This window comes from Rattus norvegicus, chromosome 10 (assembly GCF_021556685.1).
Source record: "Rattus norvegicus strain SHRSP/BbbUtx chromosome 10, alternate assembly SHRSP_T2T, whole genome shotgun sequence".
In the NCBI taxonomy this organism is placed as follows: domain Eukaryota; kingdom Metazoa; phylum Chordata; class Mammalia; order Rodentia; family Muridae; genus Rattus; species Rattus norvegicus.
In genome coordinates this window covers 55,800,927-55,827,572 of record NC_141543.1, presented here as the reverse complement: position 1 = coordinate 55,827,572, position 26,646 = coordinate 55,800,927, and the positions used below count along the sequence as shown (strand labels likewise).

General features: G+C 43.9%; 1 protein-coding gene and 1 long non-coding RNA gene across 6 annotated transcripts in view; one reads left to right on the top strand and one right to left on the bottom strand.

The window, feature by feature from the left end:
* Positions 1-26,646, top strand: part of Myocd (myocardin) — a 94,475-nt gene that overhangs the window by 13,237 nt on the left and 54,592 nt on the right. For all 5 annotated transcript variants that reach the window (NM_182667.4, NM_001414232.2, XM_087569778.1 and 2 more), the window contains 1 exon segment: positions 22,534-22,599. In NM_182667.4, the coding sequence (NP_872608.1) occupies positions 22,534-22,599 (66 nt within the window).
* Positions 6,089-9,126, bottom strand: LOC120095121 (uncharacterized). Its single transcript, XR_015631723.1, has 2 exons — positions 9,023-9,126; positions 6,089-6,564 (listed from the first exon to the last, which is right to left on the bottom strand). It is a non-coding gene; the product is annotated as an uncharacterized LOC120095121 (long non-coding RNA).

Below are 26,646 nucleotides of genomic sequence, written 5' to 3'. Positions count from 1 at the left end.
ATTAAAGAGATATGATCACCCTTGTTACCTAAACCACAAGTGTGATGATTTCATCTCCCTAGGGATGGGAAATGAGTCAGAAAGGTGCCTGTGATCTGGCCAAATTTCCACAAGCAAAGAAAGCATGGTGGAGCTGGACTTGAACTCTTATCTCCTGGCACCAAGTCATGTGACTTCTCTATGAACGAATAGATAGGAGACATAAATCAGAGTCCCTTTGCTAGAGGACCTCCCTCAGCAATAGCTTTCAAGGAAAGCAGGTCAATCGGGAGGTCCCCCGCCACCCCACCCTTCCTGCTGTTCCTTCTGGAGCGTGTGCATGCTGTCTGCTTAATTCACTCATGGCTCAGTGCCACAGCATACATAAACAAGCGGGGAAAGCCTCTGCGGAGGAATCTTGGTGCCCAAATGGAGCAATTTGTCTTCTGAAATTATTGTTTGAAATTGTTTATGTCACTTGCCGAGTTTCTGTTCTGTACTTCAGAACCTGTTGGCAATGGACAAAACAGTGCTCTGCAGCTGAGCAGTTCTCCTGTGCAGAGATTCCGGGTGACAGGCGGTGGGACCTATAGCCTACAGAGCCCCCCATGAGGTTCACAGAAGCCTGATGCAACACCCTGAGGATTATTGGGGGGGGATCCTCAATGTTTGCTGGATCCTGTTGCAAACGTTTAACCTTATTAATCCTCATACTGTCCTATAGGGAGAGACTGACAGTATGCTTCCCTGATTCTTTGGTGAAACTGAAGCAGGGACCCTATGGCCTGTAAATAGAAAAGCTTGGTCTTGCGCATGCGTGTCCTTGGCTTCGGAACCCAGGCTTCCCACTTTGCTGTGACGCTTCCCGTAGGCACCCACCCCAGGCAGAGTGGGCAGGAGCCAGAATCCTAAACCACTGGACTTTTTTCTCTGTACTGAAGGCACATACTGCAACTCTTGTCACCTCCACAACACGCATGCCTCTGAGTCTCTGCCGAGGCTCTCGTTCCTCCTCACTCTAATGCCTTGACATATTTTAACATGAAAGCCGTAAGCTTACAGACCTGGCAGCTTTGTGAGTGAGAGAGAATTCCTTTTGAGGCATGAATTAGTCTTCTTCAAATGTTTTGACAAACCGAGAGTGTGGTGCTTAGGGGAAAGAACAGCTTCGCAGTGTTTGTGTGAACAGACATCTCTTTGAAACAACTTGAGCCTTTGCGTGAGGCTAGGTCATTGAAGTAACTGCTTGAGGACTGAAGGCCACACTGTTGGTATTCTGTTTGTGTGGATCCTCCAAATGCCTGAGCTAGAAGCGGGCGTAAGTAATGTCTCCTAATCTCCCAAAAGGAGGCAGAGAGTCAGGGCACCCCTGAGCCTCAGGAAAAGACAGAGTTCACCTGGCCTCACCCTTCCTGTGAACACATGCTTGCCTGGGCTAGCCACTAAGCCCAGACCCACACAGAAGGCAACAAGCAGCCTCAGCTCAGCCTAAACACAAAGATAACCGCTTTCTCTCAGGCTTGTAGGTAACCGTGTCCAGGATTGAAACAGGTAATCTAACCTGTCCATTCCAGTTCCCTGGATTTGTATCCCCTTTCACTGTTCTGAGAAATATGATAACTTTATGCCCCAAATAGGACCGTGGGAGACCCTCGGGTGACACAAGGCTTTTTCCTAGTGTTAGATAACACCAGATAGAGAGTGGGTTTTGATGAGGGATCCTCCCGTAAGACAAGCAATGGAGAGTGCTAGGTATGACATATGTCTGCGTCAGCTCTAAAACCACCAGTACTGCTCTTGCTCCGTCTACCCAGGGATTCACCCATCCATCAGCCAGCAGCCTTCCCAAAAGTGCCCTGGAAGGCAACAGCAATGCCAAGGGCGGGAGAATGCGGGGTGCATCTAACTCCTCTGGGGTCAACTTTAGCACAGAGGAGATGCCCCAGGACTCAGTTAGACGTAGTCATGACTGTCCTTGCGGGGAAAGCCGTCATTGGGCTGCTTCTTCTCTGTCATTTCTCTGTCATGTTGAGGGTTTGTGACTTTCCAGTGTGCTTAGAGAGTGTGTCGGCATTGTCTGCAGTAACCTGAGCTGCTTTTGTGTCTCGCTTCACCCAGACTCCTAAGCATGCCTTGTGACTCATGTTGGTTATGCACAGTTTAGCCACCTTTTAAAACTCTGGATCTATGTACCAAGGAGTCTTTGAAAAAATAGAGCAAAATTTAGAAGTTGATGAGAGCCTGGCATGGTTGTGTATGCCCCTATCCCAGCACTCAGGGTAGTCTGAGGCAGGGGGATCACAAGTTTGAGCCCAGCATGGGTCACAGAATTACACACCCTCTCAAAAATGGACAGAAATTCAGATGAAAAGAAAAGGCAGATCTCAAAGTAGCAGCTGGTGATATTGATGGCTTCTGCCGCCAATGCCTCTCTCAATTGCTAACACTGGGGACCTTTGTGAGAAAAGAAAATCAAATAATAGAATTTTTAAAAGCTGTTTAACCATAGACTGCTAGCCAGCCTGTGCTGGTGTGCCCTGTGAAACTCAAGGAGAGTGCCAGGACTTAAGCACAGATACGCTGGAACTGGAGGCTGGACACTTAGCTAGAAGTGCTTCTCTACTCTGAACCCCTTCCCACCCAGCACTGACCAACCACAGCATTGCTCAGCTCACGTGGCAGAAGCTGCCATCAGTTCACATGGTCAGAAGCAGCCGTCAGACTTCTGGTTACATTTCCAAACTTCCCAGAGAAACCCAGTCTGGCTGAGTGGCTAGCCAGCCTCAAAACAATGGCCAGAAAGAAAGGCCACCAGAACATCCATCAGAACTACACAGGAAATGTTTTCTGCCCCTAGCATACCCCATTACACACACACACACACACACACACACACACACACACACACACACACACACACACACAAAGCACTGCATAGATGGAGCTTTACTCATAGCTGGATCCCTGGGTCTGAATGTATTTGGACAAGCAGTGGGTGATCAGCAAATCCTGAATGAATGAATGGATGAATGAATGAATGAATGAAGAATGAATGAACAAGGGCTTGAGAGATAGACAGCAATTAAGAGCATTTACTGCATTTCCCAGCATGCATGTTTAGACAACTCACGACCACCTGTAAGTCAGCTCTGGCCTCAGAGGACTCTGCACTCAATTGTACATACTCACACACAAAACACACTTAAAAACATAACAGTAAATCTTTTAAAAAGTCTCTCAGAGAGGACATGTTAGTTTGATTTCTATGTGTGTCGGTCTGCCTGTGTCTGTCTCTGTCTCTTCTTCTGCTTCACAAGTGTCTCCTCCATCCATCTTTCCCTAATTTGTCATTAAGTCAAAGTAAGTGAAGTTTTGGTCTTTTTCTGCATATCCACTCTCTTTTTCTATTTCCAAGTGGATTTCCATGATTTATCTACGGATCGTGAGAGTCTGCGAATGAGCCTTGGGTCTCGATCATTGTCTGCATAGTGTTAGTCATCCAAAAAATATCAATGTTGCCATATTACTCTGCAGAAACCATTGCAAGTGCTTGAGAAGGACATCTCAGATCCTTGCCAGTCTCATGTTTCACCACAACCCTTGGGGGCCCCTTCCCTAAGCCATGCCAACTAGGAGATAAGATTTATTTTGTGAGTCTCAATGGGAAATGATAGTACCAGGCCTTTGTTCAGAAACAATTAAGAATTTTTAGATGGTGATGGTGTGGCAATAAACTAAGTCAGGGGCCTTCTAAAAATGGAACCCCACGACAGCACAGGTCACCTGCTCAGGAAGCTAGCCCTGGCCAGAATGTGCCATGTGAATTCAAAATTCAGATTTTATACACATTATTCCATTGGTGAAGAATTCTCTATTTGGGGCCACTAGAATGATTGTTCGGTGGCCAAGAGTACTTGCTGCTATTCCAGAGTACCAGAGTTCAGTCCCTGTACCCACGCTGGGTAGTTCACAACCACCTGTGACTCCAGTTCCAGGGGACTTGGCACAACCTTTGGTCTCTTTAGACACCCACATACATGGCACACACTTAAACAGGCACATAAATAAAAAGGTAAAAATTAAATAATCTCCTGTGCCACATAACATTTTTACTCTTGAAAGTGTTCAAGGCTCAGACTCTGTGTCCTTGGTAAAGACCCATCTTTAGTCACCCTGGGCCTAACACTATCATCACCTCCCAATGTGTATTTCCTCATCCTCGGTATCTAGAGAACAGCGAAGAGTCCAGAAGTTTTAAAGATTCTTTAGGGTCGAGGGAGCTGAGGTCAGGAACATGTGATCCCTTGTTTGGCCTGTTCTCTGCAGGGTCCTTGAGACCTGGCTTTCAGGATTGGCTCCTTAGAAGCCACGGGAGAGTCCTGCAGTCAAGTCTCACAGGCTTTCCTTGGCCTTTGCATGTAACACCAAGAACAGTTACAAGAAATAAGGTAATCTCATGGTGGAAAACACTGGAGATTAAGGAAAACCTCAGAGCTCCAGATTTAGAGGCTTATAAAGATAGATGCTTGTCAAAAGCACAGCCAGGCGTCATGAAACACTAGCTCTCCAGGGAGACCTGGAGCTCACAAGCTCATCTCTCCTCTACAGGGCAAACCCAAACTAGTGAGGTGAAGCATCCTAGCTGAGGTCACGTGATGGATATGCAGTGGAAGGGAGGGATGGTGACTGGTCTCTCCTGAACTGTCATGTGATCTGCCAGGCATGTCTTGATGACGTGTTGAAGCAAACGGAAAGTGGGGACTTCTAACCACTGCTATTATTTATTTTGCTTATTTGCACAGAAGAAATTAAATGTGCGTGCAGCTTGTTTTTAGCAATATTTTTGTTGATTCTTTGAGAATTCTGTGCAATGCGTTTTGATTGTATTTACCCCCTCAAACTCCTCCCACTCCCTCCCATCCACTTTATCATCACTCCCTTGGCAATTTTGAAATTGTTGTTGTTATATTTTTATTATTATTATTTATCTATTTATTTCCCAGCCAATTTCTAACTAAGTTCCTTCTGTTTCTCTTTCCTCCTCCTTTCTATCCTCCTCTGCTTATTCTTTTCTGTTTATTATTATTATTATTATTATTATTATTATTATTATTATTATTATTATATTTCCTTGCCAAGTTTCCTGTGTATTTGTCAAGCTAGTCCTGGGAGCAAGGCCTGCTCTGGTACGTAGTCAGCCTATAAGAGGGTTCAGGTAATGAAAGAAAATGTTAAAACTTGTTTTAAAATATACAATCTCGAAAACATAAACCTCCTAGTTCTTCCATTATCATTCATGACCTGCTGTTTTCCTATTCATGTAAGATTTCAATTAAAATTTACAAATGTTTACAATTAGATACAGTAACACACACCTATATAATCCCAGACTGAGGAGGGAAGAAGACATATCTGAAGGCAGTCTGGTCTACATTGCAGGCTCCAGGCCAGACTGGGTTAGATAGTAGGATTATGTCTAAAAAGGAGAGAAAACAAGAAATCAAAAGGCCCGGTGATTACAAGCTCATCGGTAAGGAGCCTGGATCCCAGAGAGGTCTTTCCTTTTATTATTATTGTTGTGAAGGTTTGCTGGAGTGTTTAGACTTATTTTGTAACATTTGGTTGTTTTGCTCTTTCCATATTGCCAAGGAAAAGACATCGCTCAGACTATTTGTGGAATATTGGAAAGTAAGAGTGGGAAGTGGCTTTGTGACTGGTGGGGACTGGATTCTTACACGACATCTAGTTTTATTTTCCTTTGCTCATGAGGTAATTCATTACATGGATGAGAACTGTAAATTATGTCAGAGCCTTGGTGAACTTGCAACATAAATTAATCTATAAGTCATAAAACTTGGGTACCTTGTCAGATCAAGTACTTGGGTGTTTCCTTGGAGATGATGAGCCGTCTCTGAGGCCATGGAGGTTGTAATAGGTACAGTTGCAGCAGCCTTCCAGGCAAAGACAAGGAGAATTCACAACGTACACATGGAGGGTAATCGTGTGGGGGAAATGAAAGTAACATGGACAGATGTGAGCACTACGATGGTGCTGAGGAAGCAGGGTATCCATGGCAACGTGGGAGGGGTTGGGCAAAAGTGATGGATGCTCTTAGCAGTGGTAATTTATTTGGGAGAAGAAACTGATTCCAGCAGTGTTGGTGATTATTGGAATGATGAAACTTTGTAGGGTCACGAAGCACAATAGGAAAAATTGGACAATAAATAATAGGGAACCCAGAGGCCCCTGGTACCATAGTGGAAGCCCAGAGATGCCTTGTATCCTTGTCTACGGACAAGAGTAAAGGTGGCTGCTTGCTCTTCCGTACCACATGGCGAAAGACAGCTGTTTCCACCTTGATTGACAGCAGACAGGCTTCCTGGCTTCTGTTAGACCTCCCAGCTCTGTCCTCACAGCCAAAATTGAGCCACGGGTTGCTAATAAACCCATGCTTATATAAGTTATTCTCCCAGTGCTTGCTGCTTCCAATTTTATCTAAACAGTTGAACAAACAGCCAGTCATTCTGAGAAACCCACAGCGAAGTCTTGCTGGAGAAGCAAAAGGCCTATTTTCTTTTCTTCCTTCTGTCAAAATCAAACAAAGTTATAGAGACGAATTTTCAATATGGACAGAGAGAGAGAGAGAGAGAGAGAGAGAGAGAGAGAGAGAGAGAGAGAGAGAGAGAGAGTAAAGTCACCTCCCCTGTTTCAGAACAAAGAGAAAGCTAAGGGTAGGCATATTAGGACAGAAATCTAGGTGGTTCATTTTGGATGAAAGCTCATTGACACGTGTGTGCCTGAGGGATCTGGCAAGCTAACTGGCCAACAGAGTGGCAACTATAAACTCTTATTGTGGCAGCTGATGGCCCTGCCTCATAGCTAAGCAGCAGTCACCTGAGTGACTTCAGCACTTCCTCTCTTCCTCATGGTCGCTTAGCTCCATTACAGTGGTCTGGGACAGAAGTAACCTATTCTGTATAATGCAGTTCACAAGCCCTGCTCGAATCCTTCTCATCTCCTCCCTCCTTCCCTCCCTTCCTTCCTCCCTCCCTCCCTCCCTCCCTCCCTCCCTCTTCTCTCCTTATTTAAAAGCTTATGCACGATGGTGCACACCTATAGTTTTGGCTTCTCTAAAGGCAGAGGTAGGAATGGTTGAACCTTATACATTAGAACCAGCTGGGCCATGTATGACTCCAACCTTTCTTAAAGAATGCTATCTACTCCCTGTTGGGGGGAGACAGGGCGTGATGCGGGTGGGGTGAAAGTGTGACCTCACAGTTCAGTCTAACAATATCCTTGATCTGTCTCACAATTGCCCTCCTGGGGTAGGACTTGGTGTGCTCTTGGTGACACATCTTATTTTCTATTAAGTACACACACACACACACACACACACACAAATTTTATTCTTACAATTAAAAAGTTAAAACTTTCCCTTAACCCATGTTTCCTCCCTCTCCTCTGTCTGCCTTTCCTATTCTTCCTTTTCCCTTGCTCCCTCTTCCCTAAATCTTTGGAATGTTCATACCTGGTCCATATTCAGATTAGAGCACACTGAAGTTCATCTACCTATGGCTTGTAAACCTTTGAGGCTTCCCTCTGTTGATTCAGTTACAGGAATGAGACAAATTATTCTCTATTGTTTAATCTGCTGAGATCTAGCTCCTGCAAGAAATGGTCCCCAAATGACTTAGGACTTCTAAAGTCTGGCTATATAACTACAGTAGGGAAATGGAGGTCCAGTCCACAGAAGGAGATACACTCTAGTGTATAGTATACATTTAAATCAGAATAAACTCAGTTTGCGTCAAACAAAAGTAAGCATTAAGGTGAGAATATGAAGAAAGAAAAAAGAGGTTGAGGTTATAGATATTTGAATATGATACACTTGGTATCGAAAATCAAATCAATGTTTAAAAATAGAGACCTTTGGGTTGGGGATTTAGCTCAGTGGTAGAGTGCTTGCCTAGCAAGCGCAAGGCCCTGGGTTCGGTTCCCAGCTCCAAAAAAAAGTTTTATTGTATTTCTTATTTATGCATCTATAAATTTCTTGCATGTGTGGGGCCCACAGAGGCTAGAAGGCAGCTTTGGATCCCCCTGGAGCTTGAGTTATGGAAAGTTGTGTGTCACCCCATGATGGTGCTATGCACTGAACACGGGTCCTCTACAAGAGCAGCTGCTGCTTTGAACTGCCCGGCCACCTCTCCAGTCCTACATAAAAGAGATTTTAAAGGACTGCATATAGAAATGTTAAATGCCCCAGATCATCACAAGTAAAATTGAAAGACAAACTGGAAACCAAGGAAAATTTACAACTTAGATGACTATGCTTAGTGCGCTTTAAATGTAAATAACTTCCCCCAAATCTATACAAAAATATCCCCCAAAGAATATTTTGCCAAGAATGTTATTGGGTCATTTGTCAAAAATGGAAAAAAAATACTAATAATTAAGAGACATATGAAAATATGTGTCCTCCATAAAATACCATTACTGTTTATCAAGTTAACGAAGCCATTTTTCTTTAACAGTGTCCTCTACAGCTACAGAATGGTACGTCTTTACTTATTGGAAAAAGAAAGTAAATCTATAACAGCAGAGGCAAGAGTTGGAGTCCAAGGAGCTTCTAAGACATGCATCCGCTCAAGAAGGGGTACCTTTGTAGGTTAAAAAGCAAGGCTCTAAGTATTTTGAAAGCACATCTTAGGTGGAGGTGTAGCTCAGGGATAGAAGCCCCTTGTTCTGTCTCCAGGACCAACCAAATCTCACAGTTCCATTTCTGTACACAATATTTTCTCCTATCATGCATTCACAGGGCCAGGGATGGAGGTCAGGGCCTGTGCATGTTAGGCAAGCACCCTACCACCGAGCTACACCTCTGCTAGTATTTTTATTTCTATTTCTATGTCTTGCATGTTCCTCAAAGCTTATTCTCATTTAACTCCAGGCCTTCTAAGCAATAATCTACAGGAAGGGTTCGAGGGACACTTGCCGGTTTTATCGTGGTTGAAGGTAAGCTGGGGAAATGCTGGTAGGTTCTCACCTCGCCTCTTCGGTAGAATTGCAACTGGAGTCCAATGAGGCAGAGAGCTGTTTGAGGTCACATCAAGAGCAGCCTCCAGAGATGCCCAGGCTGTCCTGCAAAATGAGCCATCCCCCTCAAGAGTATCACATTTATTGAGACATAGCTTCCTCCTCCTGTCAGCCAGGTAACGGACTCTGGCCCATTGTTTGGCTTTTGGTAACAACCTTTCTTTGTTGATAGCGAGTGGAAAGTTTTCCGTCCCTCCCCTGTTCCCTAGCAATGTGACATTTTCAAACAGTAGCACACAACTCTTTAAATAGCCAGGATCCATTTCCACTACCCTGACTCAGTAACAGCTACAGGATTCTTCTCAAACTTTCCTAAAAATGTCATCTTTGGGCTAGACTCAAGAAGAACATTTCAGCCATGGAAGCACATTTTCCACTCTGTCAGGAATGAGGGAGAGCATGGGCTTGGAACATAAAGTGTTTTCCAGTCCTCAGAAAAGCAACACTTCTCACCAAAGCCATAGCAACCACTCCGTGTGATGCTGTACGGCCTGATCACTCAGGAGCCTTGTGCTCTTACCAGTGACTCGAGGGTGGGGGAATGTCACCTGTGTTCCTCAAAACAGCTCTCTGGCTGCCTGTGGGCTCCTCCGAGGAGAATGGCATCCTCTGTGATTGTTGCCATGGGGACACTGTAGGCAGTGATTCTGGGCCAAGCGTTCTCACACCGAGTTGCCAACCAGGCAGGTAGCATGAAACTTGCCAAATGTTCTATGGGCACCTGATTCTATATTTAAAAAGAGTTCTCCCCCCTACATGGGGAGCTAAATTAAAACACAAATTACAGGGCTGGAGAGATCGATGCTCTTACAGAAAACAGGAGGGAGGTGGAGTTCAGCTCCCAGCATCCATTTGGCAGATCATAACTGTTTGACACCAGGGTCTCTGATGCCCTCTTATGGCCTCTGAGAGTGGGTTACACATATACACATACAGGCCAGCAAACATAAAATACAGTGAGTCTTTAAAAGACACACACATACAAAATGTAGTGTGGCCACAGTTCATGTTCTCACATCCAAATAGTTCTATTTGAGACTTGTGCCCATAAGGTCGAGTTTAAATGTCCAAAATCTCACTAGGGAACTCGTCCTTTCTGAACTTTCACAGCCACAGCTGAGCTGCTGATAACCTCTGGGGCTCAGGGGCTGTGATGTAAGATAAGAATGCCCATTCTCACATGGTGATCTCGAAGGTAATTTATATCCACCTTCTCTCTCCAAAACTGAGGTTTTCCCATTCTTGGTGATGACTAATCCCTTTAACTTCCTTACTAGAAATCATCACTATCAAAGACAGGGAAAGGGAGAAATGGAAGCGAACGGTGAGGCCATGAGCCAGCGCCCTCTCTTTACCCCCTGTCTTCCTTCCCAGCCTGATATGTGAGCTGAGTTACCCTTGCCTTCCATTTCTGCTTCTTAGAATGGTGTGTCCCGCTCCCGGGCACAGCAGCCTTTAGCCAGGGCCCTGTCTAAGAAGCAGGTTTCTTTTGAAAGACCCTGTTTGCTATCTCCAGTGGACTGAGGTATCCGTTTCTCAGCTTTTCTAACCAGAAACAATCAGGGAATATTTCTTCTGTAGCCATTTTTTTTTGAGACAAGGTCTCACTATATCAGCCTCCAAAATCTCAATTCTCCTGCCTCAGACCTGTGTGTGCCAATTTTTGGAAATGTGTTAGTGTATCAATAAAGCCAGGTCATCAGCATAAAGTGTTTGGTAACTTGGAAGTTCGGGGAAAGGTTAGCTCACTGGTCCCATTACTGCTTCTTCTATTAGTCATGCTGCTCTAAAGACAAGAATATTATAACCCAGTGTTACTGCCTAAGCTAGCCGAGTGCAGGCAGACGTGATCTTCCAGCCCACTGCGTTTACACCATCACGTTGCTTCCCTCTGTCCACCAGAACAGTTCGCCTAGCAGTTTTTGGCTCATAGAAGTGGGGTGTGCTTGTGGGATAGGAAAAATGTCACACTGTCCATCGCTCCTGATATTCCTCTCTGACTGAAACCCTAAAGAGATAGCACAATGACACCTGGCCCTTCTTCCTTCTGAGGAGAGACAAGTGTCATCTCTCAGCTCACAACTTTAGGCTTGTTGACTTTGGTCTCGCAGTCCTCCCCAGCTGAGTGCAAGAGTCCAGTCCTACCCTCCTGAGGTATCGGACTTGCATGTGCGTGAATACATCACGGAATTGTCATTCAGCAGGAAGCCACTTCTCTGACCAAGTAGGATTTATACCTCTTCTTTGATGAGAAAACATTAAGGGAAATGGCTCCCCTGCTTTGGGGACATAGGTGTTTGCAGTGCTAGAACCTGTCACTCTGTCCTGAAGATCATTTAAAAACATTCTGACAAAATACTTCACACACACGCAAAAAAAAAGTTTAAGAAAATTATAATATAAGGTCCTATCTACCGGGCATGGAATATATCCCAGCAGTCTGAGTAATCTATCAATAACTGCTCTAGCACTAAAACAAATTGGCAGCGAGGTCTAGAGAGCCCCCAGGTTCTGAATAAAGGGCAATTGGAGCCCTACACAGGACTCCCAATTCTAATGATGGTGCAAATGTGGACAGCACATTACTTTGGTTCTGGAAGCTGAGGAAGACTGACTTCCACATAGCAGAACCATAGCTCAGCGGTATGCTCTTGCCTGTTTGAACCAGGTCTTGGTTCAAACTCCAGCAATCAACCAAGCACATGTATATAGTACACACATGTGCCTGCTTGCACACACACACACACACACACACACACACACACACACACCATCACCACCACCACCACCACCACCAATATAACATTCATCATCATATCATCATCACCACCATCATCATCACCATCACCATCATCATCATCATCATTATCATCAGAGAAAGCTCTCAGAGAAAGCACCGGGATGACATGAATAAAACACCCCAGAATTCTTCTCTCTCCTTAGCTACTTAAAACCAGCACAGCTGAGCTGATAGTTCTGCAAACACCTGCTGTTTTCAGAAGTGGAGAAAAGGAGAGCCAAGAAGCAACCCTCTGCTGGGCGTATTTTTAGCTACAGTGGATCATCCAGGGCTTGCCAGGATCTCCAGGGTCATCAGTGGCCACAGCAAGCTGAAGGGAAGACTTGAGAACAAAAAGTCTCCCCGGAACAGGGCTAACCAACTGCTGTGCCCAGAAGGAAAGGCAATGTCACCAAGCAACACAGACTTGGGGTGGCACAGTTTCTGCTGGATGCTTCAGAGCTCTGCAAAGTGACACAGGCCATGTGACAGACACTAGAGAGATGTAACCTGACTGATGTCTGACCTCCAGACTCCCAGCTTTGCTAAACATGGAGGAGAAGTCACACAGGGGCAGATAGATTGCTCTGGCAAGCTCACCCTGGGTGTGGCTCTGGGCTGGAGACAAGAGACAGTGAGCTGCCAGATCTTCACCCTCAGAGGCTGCAAGGACCACAGTGGCTCAATGAGAAAAGAGAGAGAAGAAGAGGGAGAGAGGGGGGGAAGGGGAAAGGGAGGGGGAGGGGGAGAGAGAGGGAGGGAGGAAGGGAATGGAAGGAAGAGAAAGAAAGAAAAGAAAGAAAGGAAAAGAACTCTTGCTCTTTTGCCCTCTCCCCCTCTTCCCATTTGTCCCTTCTCTCCCCATTCTCCTCCCCCAATTCCCTTCATATGCAAGTGGCCAGCCTCTACTCCTCTCCTTCTCTCATTAAACCTTTCCACGTGGAAAGAAAAAGAAAAGAAAAGAAAAAGACAGACAACAGACCATCGAGGACCAGGCACACACTGTAGTTTAAAATCAGAACCACCTTTAGAGAGATCTATCACCTAAAAGATTTCAAATTTTGCATTTTCTGTGACCAAATCACTCTACTTCTAGGCTCATCCCTAGAAATACTTTAAAGTACTAGAAAAGCAGTCAGTGCATAAGGCCCTGGTTCTAATCCTTTAGCCAGCACCACCGAAAAATGGACAAGGTTGCAGGCAGGAGTGTAACTCCAAAGAAAGTGCGTTCCCTTTTTAATGGTAAATAGTGTGAGTTTTCTTTGCAACATTCATTCAGAAATCTAGAAGCACAGATTGTGCACTAAAGTTCAACAATTGAAATTCCTCTTCTTTTTCTAATCTTATTGTGTAAATTAGTAATTTTATTTCTGGTAGGTTTTTTTTAACCCAACCAAAATTTTTCATGCCAAGTGTTTTAAAAAATGAGAGGCCATGATGAAAACCATTACTTTGTGTGCTAACCTAAAAAAAATCAATGTAAAGAAACAAAAGAAACAAAGTTTAAGCACTTGGGAATGAACTAAATATCCTGCAATGGCCATTCAACAACTTACAGGACAGCGAGAAAGTAAAAGAAGAAGGAAGAAAACATGGTGACATTCTTACAGTAGTGTATTTTAAAGGGTTTTTAACAACATGGGAAAACATTGAGACATCTTACTAATAAAAAGCAGAAAAAGCAGGAGATCTCATGATGCTTACTACATTGATCACATACAAGCTTAAAGCCCCCCAAGCCCGGTATTAACTTGACATCTCTACACTAACAATATGTCTTAGTTTTGGGGACTGGTGTAATAAAACACCACAAGATGTTAAGTGAACCACAGAAAGAAGTTTGTTTCCCACATTTCTGGAGTCTAGGATCCAGGATCTGGAACATCTCTTTTTGTTCGTTTGCTTTTATAACTTATTTACTTTCTATCCTGTTCGCTGCCCCCCTCTCCATCATCCCCTCCCACAAGCCTTCTCTTCTGGGTAGGGTGGGGAGCCTTCTGGGTATAACCCAACCCTGCCACTTCAATGCTCTTTGAGACTAAGCACTTCCTCTCCCACTGAGTCCAGATAAGGCAGCCCTCATACAGGCAACAGCTTTTGGGATAGCCTTTGCTCCAGTTGTTAGGGGCCCACATGAAGACCAAGCTGTACATCTGTTATATATGCAGGAAGCCTAGGTCCAGCCTGTGTATGGAACATGTCTTTTTAAAAGAGTTATTTCATGTTTAATTGTGTGTGTGTGTGTGTGTGTGTGTGTGTGTGTGTGTGTGTGTGTGTGTGTGTGTACAAGAGAGACAGAGACAGACAGACAGAGAACATGTGCCCAGAAAGGTCAGAAAAGGGGCATCTCTCTCTCTGGATCTGGCAGTTACAGGGTGGGTTCTGGGAACCGAACTCAAGTACTCTGGAAAAGCAGCAGTGCTCTTGGCCATCTTAGCAGCAGTCATCTCTCTGGCTTTGATTTGACCTTTATTTAGATATCTGAAACTTATATATTTTAATTGTAATAAAATACACATAGCATAAAATGTATCGACTTAATCATTTGAAGTGTACAAGGAAGAAGCATTAAATCTAGTCATGGTGCTGTGTAATCACTACCACCATCACCACCACCCCCACCACCACCACCACCACCACCACCACCACCACCACCACCACCACCACCACCTGCCTCTTTACAAACTAAGACTGTGCGTTTGTTAAATAATAATTCTACAGGTATTGTCTCCAGTCTATATAAACCAGACATTCACAAAGTAGAATTATATAGTGTATGATCTGTGGGCATGGGCTCATCTCAGTTAGGATAATATCTTGATGGTTTATCTATGTGGTGTCATGGGTCACAATTTCCTTTCTCTGTAGGTATTGACACACCATGCCAATTGGCTTATCCACTGATATGCAATAGCATATCAGTAGCATATCAGATACAAACAGATAAGCCTGTTGCTTCCACTCTCTGGATATTGTGAGTAGTTCTGCTATGTACACAAATGTAAAAGACTGTATAAATCCCTGCTTTGACTTCTTTGAGTAAATGACCTGAATTAGCCTGTCTGGACCACAGGTTAACTCTGTAGTTGAGGCTTTGATGTTTTCTGCAGCAGCTGCCCAATTTCACAGTCACACTAGCCATGCCTGAGCCCCATCTTCCCCTTGCCACCACTTGCTCTCTGATTTACTGACAGTAGCCACCCTGTGATCGTGAGGCAATTGGCCTATCATCGTTCTGTTGATGAGAGTCCTCTTGTCTGTCTCTGGAGAAGGACTCTTCCACCGATTCTTCTGTCCTTCTGTATGATTCTTTCCTTTTCCTTTGACACTCCTCCAGATTGGGCCGTTCTCAGCCATACACTCACACCGCGCCCTCCATTTGTGTTAGAATGTCATAGGCATGCAGAGGAAAGGCACAGTCAGTGGGACTCATTTTGAAGCTTGGGGGGGGGGATTATAACGTGAAACAGGAAAAGCCACTAGAAAGGTGTGCGCGGGCGATGAAGGATTCATGATTCCATAGGGCATTGGTAATAGTCTGGGGCCCAGCTGTGTCTCCCAAGATATCAAATGTGATCCTCACAACTGTATGAACAGTTCCAGCCCTTGTGCCCAACCCCTTAAATGATGCGAACAGGAGCATACTCCATAGTAAAGGTTGACCTTCTCTAGTACCTCAACTGGCTTCCCTGTTAGCCCTAGCCAGATCCATCTTTACAGTGGAGGAGCCTGAGCCCATGGCTCTCTTTTATTTCTTTGTTTCTCCTCCTCCTCCTCCTCCTCCTCCTCCTCCTCCTCCTCCTCCTCCTCTTCATATTCCATCGGTTAGTTCCTATGAGCTAAGATTCCTTTGTCTTCCAGTGTCGACATAGACTTGTCTCTCAATTCTGTTATTTACAGGAATAAGTAAGGGCTTAGCTCACCACCTAAAAACAGAAAATATTTAGTACTCTTGCCTCTTGAGAAGATGTGGTACATGACCCAAACCAGCTCACCTTAGAGTTTAACTCCCAGAAGCAGATCATGGTTGGTGTTAACACTTTCCCAAATGAAGAAGGCATTACAAATCAGTGAACACAGAAAAGTGTTTAGTAAACATAGGTTGTAAGGTTTGCAAACCACACAATTAAATGTTTCGTGATAAATTAGAGTTACAGCCTCAGTGAGCCTTCCCCGATCCCCGTGCTAGATTGCCATAAAGCTGGGACAAAGCTGTGTCTGCCATTAGGCTTCAGAAGAGACAGACTGGTGGAGATGGAGTCCGTGTAGAGACTGTTTGAGAGTGGGTGGGTGGAGGAACCATCAGATGGGAGGAGGAGAGGAACCCTGTAGCACACTGTACAAAGCAACCCTATGCAAATTGAGCCTTATGGTAACTCAATAACATTGCATGGACACAACCAGTAGAGAGCACGCTAGTGATCACAGAAGATGTGAGTCAAGTCTGACTTAGTGATTAGTCACATTTGAAGACTCCAAGGAGTTTTGAAAACCTGACAAAATTCATAGACCCATCAGCAGAACTATTCTTTCTCCCCCTCCCTATCCCTCTCCTTCTCCCCTCCTCCTCCTCCCTCTTTCTCTCCTCCTCCCCCCTCTCTCTGTCTCTGTCTCTCTCTGTGTGTTTCTCTCTCTCTCTCTCTCTCTCTCTCTCACACACACACACACACACACACATACACACACACACATACACACACACATCCAACTTTGTAGTTTCAGAACCTTTACAAAACTCTTCAAAACCAGTCTGTTCGAGGAAGAATACTTCAAATTAAGGACAATAGAAAAGGATTGGCAATAAAATGATCTTCTATTCAGGGAAATTGAGTTTATCTCTCCAACTACTGTGTTCAAGCCAGGAACCTAGAAACCACCTGTCTTACTCACTGTGTGCTAACAGGACCCAGTACCTGCCACACAGTAGGCAGTCACATGCTGTTTTAATTGGTCAATGCTTCCAGTCTTCATGAATGTTTAAAAAAGGACCTGCAAATTATTTGGCAAATGGGAACCAATGGTGTTAACTGTCACAATGTTGCACATTGTAACAGGTGCATAGTGTCAATTTGCCCTCCTGGCTTTTTTTGAAACAGTGCAATTTTGTCACTATTCTCTTTTTATTATCTCTTTCCATGGGTAATCTATCCCTGTTACTTTAGGAATTCAGCTAAAACGTTCATGCTGTAGCCTATTCCAAGATGATACCCAAAGTCAGTATCCTAGACTTGACCTCTGAACGTTCTCAAGCCCTGTAAGTGACAGTAAGGTGCCTTGTTTATGATTTACAGGGACCTCCAAAACTCAGATTGTCTAAAATTAAGCTTATCACACTTTTCAGATTACTCCATCAACTCCATGATAACTCTAATGCACATTCTCAGAATTCTTGAATTTTCAGATTTCTGCATTAGTGCTTTTAAAGTCTGGAGGCCTTTGCTCTGTTTGGGAACCTAATGTACACCATGGCCCATGCCCAAGGGAAGAGTGTATATGCTGTTCTAGTTTCTTCTATCAAGGAACCCCCAAGTTCCTTTGGGATCTCAGAGGACCTCACGCTAACAGTCTTTAGAGATTAAACCGTGTTTCTCTCCTTCAGGCCAACTCGTGCTGCTTCCTTGTCTAGATTCTTCTCTTCTGTTTCTAGTCTAATGTCTGCCGTGAACTCAGTCCTGGTCAGAATAACTTAATGCTCAGAGAACTGAAACAGCCTTCTGACATGCTGATCTTAGCGAAGAGTGCTCAAAACTCTTCTTTGTTAGCTTAAAATCCAGGATGTTAAAAGACAAAATTGCCAAAACCCAGGGACCACAGGAGCAGAAAGTACTCTTATTTCTAGTTGCAGGAATGAATATCTGGTGGACAACTTGGAAAATAATCAATTTGTTAAAAATGTATTTCCTATTTAACTTAATTGGTGTGTGTGTGTGTGTGTGTGTGTGTGTGTGTGTGTGTGTGTGTGCCATATGCATGTAGAAGTCAGAGGGGGAAGGCAGGAACTGGAGTTAGAGATGGTTGTAGGCCACTATATTGTTCTGGGAGCCAAACTCAGGAGTCTTCCAAGAGCAGTAAGTGCTCTTAACTACAAAGTTATCTCTCTAGCCCCTCACATAATGTATCCTTATAGCAACATTTGAAAAAAAACACCACCATCAAAATTCTGTAGGCCTAGAGGTGTTTTTCAGTATGCAGAGTGGGTGAGGTTTTGATGATCAATAAGATTTATTTTTAAAAAAATGTTATTCAGAATTTTTGTTTATATCAGTTTTGTAGTTTTCAAGAAATTTGTTCATTTCTTTGAATTGCTACAATTATAACACAAATCTTTTTTTTTTTTTTTTGGTTGTTTTTTTCGGAGCTGGGGACCGAACCCAGGGCCTTCGCTTCCTAGGCAAGCGCTCTACCACTGAGCTAAATCCCCAACCCCAACACAAATCTTTAATGATAGTTTCTTATTATCTTTCTAATGTCTATGATATGTAGTTATATTCCACTTCTTATTTCTAACATTATAGGTCCATTTTACCCGGTTTCCCTTTTCTTCAGCAGCCTAGACAGGAATTGGCTGATTTCATGAGCCTGTTCTTGGGATCTGCTTTTAACTTTGCTAGGTTTCTCTACTCTGTATCTGTTTTCTCTTTTAAAGATCTCTGCTTGTCTAGGTCATTGTTCTACTGCCTGGACGGGAGGCCCTGACCAAGGAAACTGTTCTATAAGAAAAGCTCTTAATTGTAGGGCTTGCTTACAGTGTCAGAGGAATAATTAGACCTTTGTTACCATGGCAGGGAGCAGGGCAGTGGGCAAACAGCATGCAGAACAGTAGCTGGGAACTTTAACTCCCGATCCACAGGGAACATGCAAGGTGGGGGGATGGGGAGCAAGAGAGGGAGAGAGACAGAGACACAGAGACAGAAACAGAAAGACAGTGAGACTGAGTCTGGTATGGGCTTTTGAAAACCTCAAAGCCCACTCCCAGTGACTGGCCTCCTCCAACAAGGCAGTGCCTCCTAGTCCTTTCCAAACAGTGCTACCAAGTAGGGACTGAGCATGCAAATGCATGAGCCTATGGGGCCATTTTCATTCAAACCACCACACTCCTTTAATCTCCAATATTATTGTATGATCTGGGGCATCCTCCTTGTTCTATCTTAAGGTAGAGTCGTAGGTCACTGACCTGATTCAGCCCTTCTTCTTTTCCCACATGATCCTATCAAGCTAAGTTCCCCTTTGACCACGGTGCTTGCTGTTTTCCATAAATTACACCCTCTACTGATGGTTATGCACATCAAAATATTTTGAATTTTCCTTGTGATCTTTGTTTTCGCTTGGCCTGTGGATTATTTAAAGTGTATAGCCAAATATTTTCCCTAGTAACATATTGCTCCTGATTGCTAATTAATCCCACTCTGATCAGAGAGCACACAGTGAGTGAGCTAAGCCCGTCTGAGGTTGGTGAGGCCTCTTGCCCAGGGTAACTCTGTGATGTACAGCATGCACTTCAAAAGACTCATGCACTCTTCCGGGGGGCTCTCTGCAACGAAGTCAAGATGTAAGTCAATTCGGATAAGATCACACACACTGTTCAACCCCTCTGAGCTGCTGGTGATTTTTATTTTTTCATCTAGCTTAATCAAATGTTAAGAGATGGCCCACTCATGTTGCTATGTCTTACTAATGACTGTCCATTTCATAACTCTAATACACCACATTTTAAAATGTTTTAGTTATATTTATTTGTCTTGAATGTATGCAGAGAGGGAGGGGAGAGCCCTTTATTTGTCTTGCATGCGTGTGAAGGTCAGAAGACAATTTACTGGAGTCCATTCCTTTCCTAGACCCTGCACGATCCATTGACCCAGTTGCCTCGAGCCTGTATCAAGGTAGCATAGCATGATAGGGGAATGTGGCAGGGGTGGGGAACACACATCTCAAACAACAGAAAACGAAAAAGACAGAAGGGACCAGAGGCCCAATACTTGGTCCAAGGTCACACCCCCAGTGCCCCAACTTCCTTACTAGGCTCTACTTTCTAACTACCTGCCTCTTCCCAAGAGCTCAGGCCTGACCTTGGCCCTGAGGATCTTTGTGGGAAGCTCAGGACCCAAAGGAGAGCAGAGATGTTATGCCCTACAGCTGGTCTGCAAGACATCCATGTGCCTTGGGAACCCCACCAGGCAGTGCTCAGTCTTTCTCTCTTGTGTCATAGGTTTTTTTAAATGACTAGAAAGGGGGTAAATCTGAAATGTTTATCTAGATCACCAGTGCTTCTAATATTCTTACTCCTGACGATCTAGGTTTCCTTTCAGCCTTGCTTTCCATAATCAATTCTCGAAGCAGCGTGAGCTAGCAGATGATTGCATCATTTTCCTTCCTTGGGAATCACCCACCCCACCTCCCTTCAGGCAGGGTGCTTTCTTTCTCCTCAGGCTGGGAGCTTCTGGGTTTTGTTTTAATCTTCCTTGCGTCTTCCTGGAGTTCTGATGAGAAGCCTGGCTACTCAAGTTGACATTGCCTCCCTAGAGGCGATGACCCCTTACCCTTCCTTCTGCTGCTCAACCTTCTGGGGGCACTCTTAATCCCTCAGTCAGATGTTTGGACACACCCCTTAGAGTCTGCTCACTTAACCCCCTGTTTTCCTCCTTCAGTTTGGTGTGCCTCCGAACTTACGGGCTCTTCAGTATTTGCTGATCTTTGTTTCCTTTTACTTGCAGGCTGTTGCTCACCTTATCCATCCTTTCTGACCATCGCTTCTTTAGCTTTATTGAACCTGGTTGAAAATCACCCCTTTAAAAGCCTTGTCTGGGAATCCCAATACTAGGGTCATGCCCACATCAGCATCTGGGTTTATTTTACTTCGCCTTTTCCACTTAGCATTGGTTAAGATGACTTGTTTCTTTGTGTATAGAGTAGTCTTAAGTGGTTCCCAGGACATTGGACAAGCCATATACTATAGAACCCTGAAGTCTGTCAGAATCTGCATATTTTTCTGCTATTGTAGTAGACAATTAAGCCACAGAGAGGCAATGGAAGCTGGCTCCTGCCCATCTGTGGAGAGACTGTTCCATTGGACCCATAGGAGTAAGTGTGAAACTAGGGGCTTAGGGATGCTCACAAGCTAGCTGCCATCCCCCGCCCCCAATCTTACTGTTCTCTTGCTTGATTTTTCCATCTCCCCCTGGCAGCACTTAGCAGGCCACCACCCCTCATGCCTCTGACCAGAAGCCTGCACTTTGATTTGCTTCTGGAGTTTTAGTTATCTGTGACTGTCACATTCTCACTACAGCCACTTTCAAGTCTAAGCCTCCAGAGTAGGAATCTGAAGTCAAGTTGTTTCTCCAAGCTCTGGTCCCCTCTGCAATGTTTAATGTTTGCTGTTTTTTGGGTCGTGTGTGTGTGTGTGTGTGTGTGTGTGTGTGTGTGTGTGTGTGTGCGCGTGTGTGTGTTCATGTGTATACACATGTATGTGAATATGTGTGTGGCATGTACATGTGTGCGTTATGATACATGCATTTATACATGTGTATGTGTTTGGTATGTGTGTATGTGCATGTGTGATGTGTGTGTATGTGTGTATATGTGTGTGCGATGTGTGTGTGTATTTGTGTATGCATGAATGTGTGGTGTATGTGTGCCTATGTATACAGTATGTGTATGTGTGCTTTGTTCAGTGTTTACTGTTTTTAATTATCAAGTAATTTTTTATTTGCTGTTTTAATTGTCTGTGTATGATTACTGTTGACTTAACCTCTGAATGTTCAAGCCAAACAAGTCCTTCCTCTCCACAGGGTGTATGTCAGGTATTTGTCACAGTGATGGAAACTTATTCCCAACAACTTAAGCCAAGGACCATAATGGAAAACTAGAATCTTCCTAAGATTCTAAAATATTCATTAGGGGAAAGCTGAATTTCCAAAGGCAGAATGTGTTTGGGCGACAGAGTGGAAAAAATTGTATTTATTCTACTCAATATGTAACAATCCCATACTATTCAATGTTAACAGTTACAGGTCCATGGTTTATGTATAATCTTTGTGTCATGAATGTCTAATGCATGTACATAATATAATGTTTGGGTAACTTATAATGTTTTTTCCTAAGAGAAACAAAATCCCAATAACCTTTAAATTTCCATAAGAATTCCAGATTCTCCTAGTATTAGCATTGCTGACAGGCACTCTGCTAAGCTGTATGCAAGCATTTATTTTATCAGGCTTTATAGCAACTCGGACAGGTAGGTGTGACTCCTATAACAAATGGGAAATCTGAAGATCCAGGAGATTAAGCACTGTGCCCGAGTGCCCATCCATTAAGGGGTAGAGATGTGATCTGGGTTCTAATGGGACTTCAGGGCCTATGTTTTCTTTGCTTTACCTCCCCTTTTACATCATGGGCTACCACCCAAATAGCATAGAGAGCATACAGTGCAGTGGAGAGAGGGAGATGCTGTGCTGGGGAAGTACCAGTCTCTTCAAAGGAGCCCAGTATTCTAGCTTCTGGAGAGTCGAAGCACCAGCAGCTTCCTGCTCCTCTCATGCCTCTCTTTGACTGCCACAGATATGAAAGTGTACTTCACAATACCGTTTAAAGCTGTCCTGGACATTAAACCAGAAGGATGGTATGATGAAAACCTGTGGCTGTGTTCCTTCTAGCCCAACTCACAAGCTTGTGCTTCCTTTTCCAAGTCTTACAGTTACGGCTTCAACAGAGAAGGACCCAGGAGCAGCTGGCTAACCAAGGCTTAATACCACGTGAGTACCCACAGTCCTTTCTCATTTGGTCAGCATTGTGATATCTGGGAGATAGGAAGTAACTAGAGATCAATTAGTCTAAGTCAGTGTATCTCTCACCCAAGAGCCCTCGGAATCTGTATTTGCAGAAATCTATACAGTGCATGTTTTGCCCAACTCTCTTCATCTACACAGAGGTAATTCCTAGGATTCCAATATGGTAGATTTACTCTCAGGATCAACTGAGTTTATGATGGGCATCCCTGGCTCTTCTACTTTCGAAACTTCTAGAAGTACCAAATGTAGGCTCGCTCTCTCTTCTCTCTCTCTCTCTCTCTCTCTCTCTCTCTCTCTCTCTCTCTCTGTGTGTGTATGTGTGTGTGTGTGTGTGTGTGTGTGTGTGTGCGCGCGCACGCGCGCGCGTATGTGTCTGTGTGTGTGTTGGTGTGTATGTATGTCTATCTTTTTGATTTGAGTTCGGCTATTTAAGTCCACAATTAATTGAATGTTGTCAACTAATTCCTTTCTTGAAGATCCAGTTGTAATACTGTTTGCACATAAGCAGTATTTTGAACTACTTCCCCAAAAGTGGGTCAAAACAGGATTATCGTTGGTTTTAGGAGACAATTTGAAATTTTCTAACAACTAACACTAAATCTTGGTTATCTAGTAAAGTATAGGGAAAGGTATTCTGGACCCATTAAATCACAGTTCAAATCCTTCCACGTCCTATTAACTCTCCAAATAGAATTAAAAACGTCACTATTGATAATGACACCTGCAGAAATCCGGATGGTTGTGCAATACTGTCACACCACGCATCAGGGTGGAGCACACAGCATTCAGATTGTTGACAGACAGTGATTACTACGGATGAATACTAGAGCCTGGAACTGAGACTCTCAAAGCCTCTTGCTTCTGCAATTTAAAAGTAGCCTCCTTAATAACTAAGCCTGCAAATGGTCAACAGCAGGGAGCTTTGGATCAAAGCGTTTTAGCGGTTTTTCCTGAGCACGGAAGGGACAGATGGCCCTGTAATCTCAACACTGTTCTGCTGGGGAAGAAGGCAGCAAGCTCCTGTCTGGTGTTTTAGCCTGGTCAGCACCCCTGAAGTGAGGAAGATAGAAGACAGGGATCTGAGATTGGTCATGGCAGAAAAGTCCAGACCCTCAAAGCTCAGCACTGTCTCCCTGTCCTCGCTTTTGCAAAAGTAGATGAATATCTCTCTCTCTCCATCTCTCTCTCTCTCTCTCTCTCTCTCTCTCTCTCTCCATCTCTCTCTCTCTCTCTCTCTCTCTCTCTCCATCTCTCTCTCTCTTTCTCAAACATACATACACACACACACACACACACACACACACACACACACACACACACACACACACACCTGAACCTTTTAGTCCGTCTGAGGTCACCACTGTTTTACAAGAAAATTCACTGCCCATGCCTGAATGCTGAGGCTGAGGCTGGACTCCACAGAATGAGTAAGCAATTGCAGGCAAAGACAGCGATGATCCTGGGGATGTAGTTCAAACCACACTTCTTGTGTTGGGTGGGTTAGGTCAATCATCTCTTCATGAGGAGGAACAAAACAGAGATGTGATGTTTTCTTCTTGAAAGTTTCAGGCTGAAATATTGTGGATATGAACAAAATGTTTTAAAAACACTTACAGAGAATTTGTGACTAGTCCATCGGGTCACTGAGACAATTTCAGGGCGTCCAGGAAGTCCTGCAAAGAATGAAATATTGCCTTTGAAACTTAACCAAAAGATAAAGGGTTGATATAGTTTGTAGCCACTTCCTGGGAAGCAGAGTTTCTAAGGACAGAGCTCCTAATGTAGAAAAATGTTCAGGTGTCTCGTACAACTGAAGACCCTGTGTGGGTGGACCTGTTCCTCTTAGCTTTCCTCAGAAAACTAGGAAAAATCCAGCCCTCTTCCCCTGCTGGCAGGCTCAGACTCATAATAGGACACTAAACTGCCATGGAGTGCACCAAGGGCAGGCACATGCCTAAAGGCAAATGGTGGTGAGAGGAGAAAACCCATGAGGCTTGGGGTCTCTGGCAGTCAGTCTTCTTTAACACATTTTGTTATTAACTGTGTACAGAGTCCAGAGCCAGGCACAGAGAAGCACACAAAAATGGGCAAGATGGTCCATTGGAGAGACTCAGAATGCTAGGGGAAAAGGTGACAGTAACTGATTCAGTGGGGTCCCACAGTCTGCCACAGTAGAATTTATTCTATTATTTTAATGTTTTGAATTTGTTTGTTTGTTTGTTTTAAAGGAACAGGAAGGGAAGGGGGAGAAAACAAAAACCAAAAAGTTAACAGTCCCCAAAGATCTGCTAATACTGTGATTTTCTCCCTAAGGCTTTAAATTTTAAGAAAAACCATATATATATATATATATATATCTGCTGGCCAAGACAGTGTTGATAGTCTGTGCCCACTCCCTGGGCCTCTCCTTGTTTTCCTTAGAAGCCTCTAGGATTCTTCACTAGAGCAGAGTTTTCTTCAGCAGACATTCGAGACGTACTCAAGGTGGTCAAATTCTTACCCCTCCTTAACATTCATAAAGATTAAGGGGAAGGCCTGAAAGAGTTTGCAGATGTCCTAGAGCAGATCCAGGCTGCCCAGGGTCCGTCTCACTTTAACTTACAAGATTTAAGTATTAGAAAATGAGATTATTTTGTAAAACCTTACCTTGCCTGTGATGCAAAGTAGCTATAATTTTCTCTGAAAGCTTTACAACTTACTATAAATTGTCTACACATAAAACCAATGGCCAAGTTAGTGGGTTGCTCTAAATTGTCACATATATGGTTAAGGGGAGCACCTACCATGCTTTGGCAGAATCTCTTCTGAGTTTTTGTTCATTCATTTGTTGGTTGGTTGGGTTGGTTGGTTGGTTGGTTGTTGTTGTTGTTTTGGTTGGTTGATTGGTTGGTTTTGTTTGTTTCTTTGGTTTTTATATTTGGTTGTCTCCAGAGTCTGGTAACTGCAGAGATGTCAACCCTTTCTTAATATGGCAGACTTGAGGTCAGAACCAGTGATGTCCAGTGCCCACAGAGACTAGACCCCCTTTCTACCTGTGATGCTCAGGCCCTACAGAAACCCTTTTCCTCACATGTTTAAGAGAAATCACTTTACATTGTAAGAACTTAAGTCATTGTGACTAAAAATATTCAAGTAGAAAGCTGAGGTGTAACTCATAACAGAGTAGACACCTCTCGTGCCCCAAAGACCCTGGCTTCCATCTTGAGTACTGTGAAGACCCTGTAGGAAAAGGTGAAGAATGACCAATGGTCTCGATGAGATGTATTACTGTGACCAAGTTTGAATGACAAACTCCACTACCTAGCCTTGGACAGATCCCACTTTTTCTTCTCAAAGTGATGATTAAACTCTAAGGTTTCTCCTCTCTGACCTCAATGGACTAAGGTATACCTTCCAGTTGGCTAGCCCATCTAGCTTGACAGAGCTCAATCCCCTTCTTCCTTTTCCAATCTAGCTTGACAGAGCTCAATCCCCTTCTTCCTTTTTCATTGCCATGCGTTGGGCAGGCAGGCTGTGAGGTCACTGCTAAGTAACAAACAGTCCACACCAGTAACAACAACATGGTTTATTTTTTCAATCCCTCCAGTCACTTTAAAAAGCACTCACTTTGTCCCCGCTTGTATAAATTTAGGTTTCCAGCTTTTCTGGTGCTTTGAATGAAATTCAACACATCATCTTTTGAACAGCAGTGAAGACAGATGTCTTCTTAGGTCGATATGCAACCTTAGAACAACTTAAATAATGGGAAAGGTGTTCTTGGACCCCGAGTGGGAGGCTGAGCCATACCCTAAGTTAGCTTCCACAGTGAGCTGCGAAGCTCATACTTTCAAACAGCCATGGAATCTAAAGCTTTATTATTTAGACTTATCTCTGGGATCCACATATGATTCTCAAAATGGAACTGCCTGATCCTCCATGGAAGCTTGGGTTTGGAAGGATGTCTTCAGTGGCCTGCAGGCTCAAGATCAGGGTCTCTGTTTCCTTGGAAACATCAAGGGTACCCATTGTTTT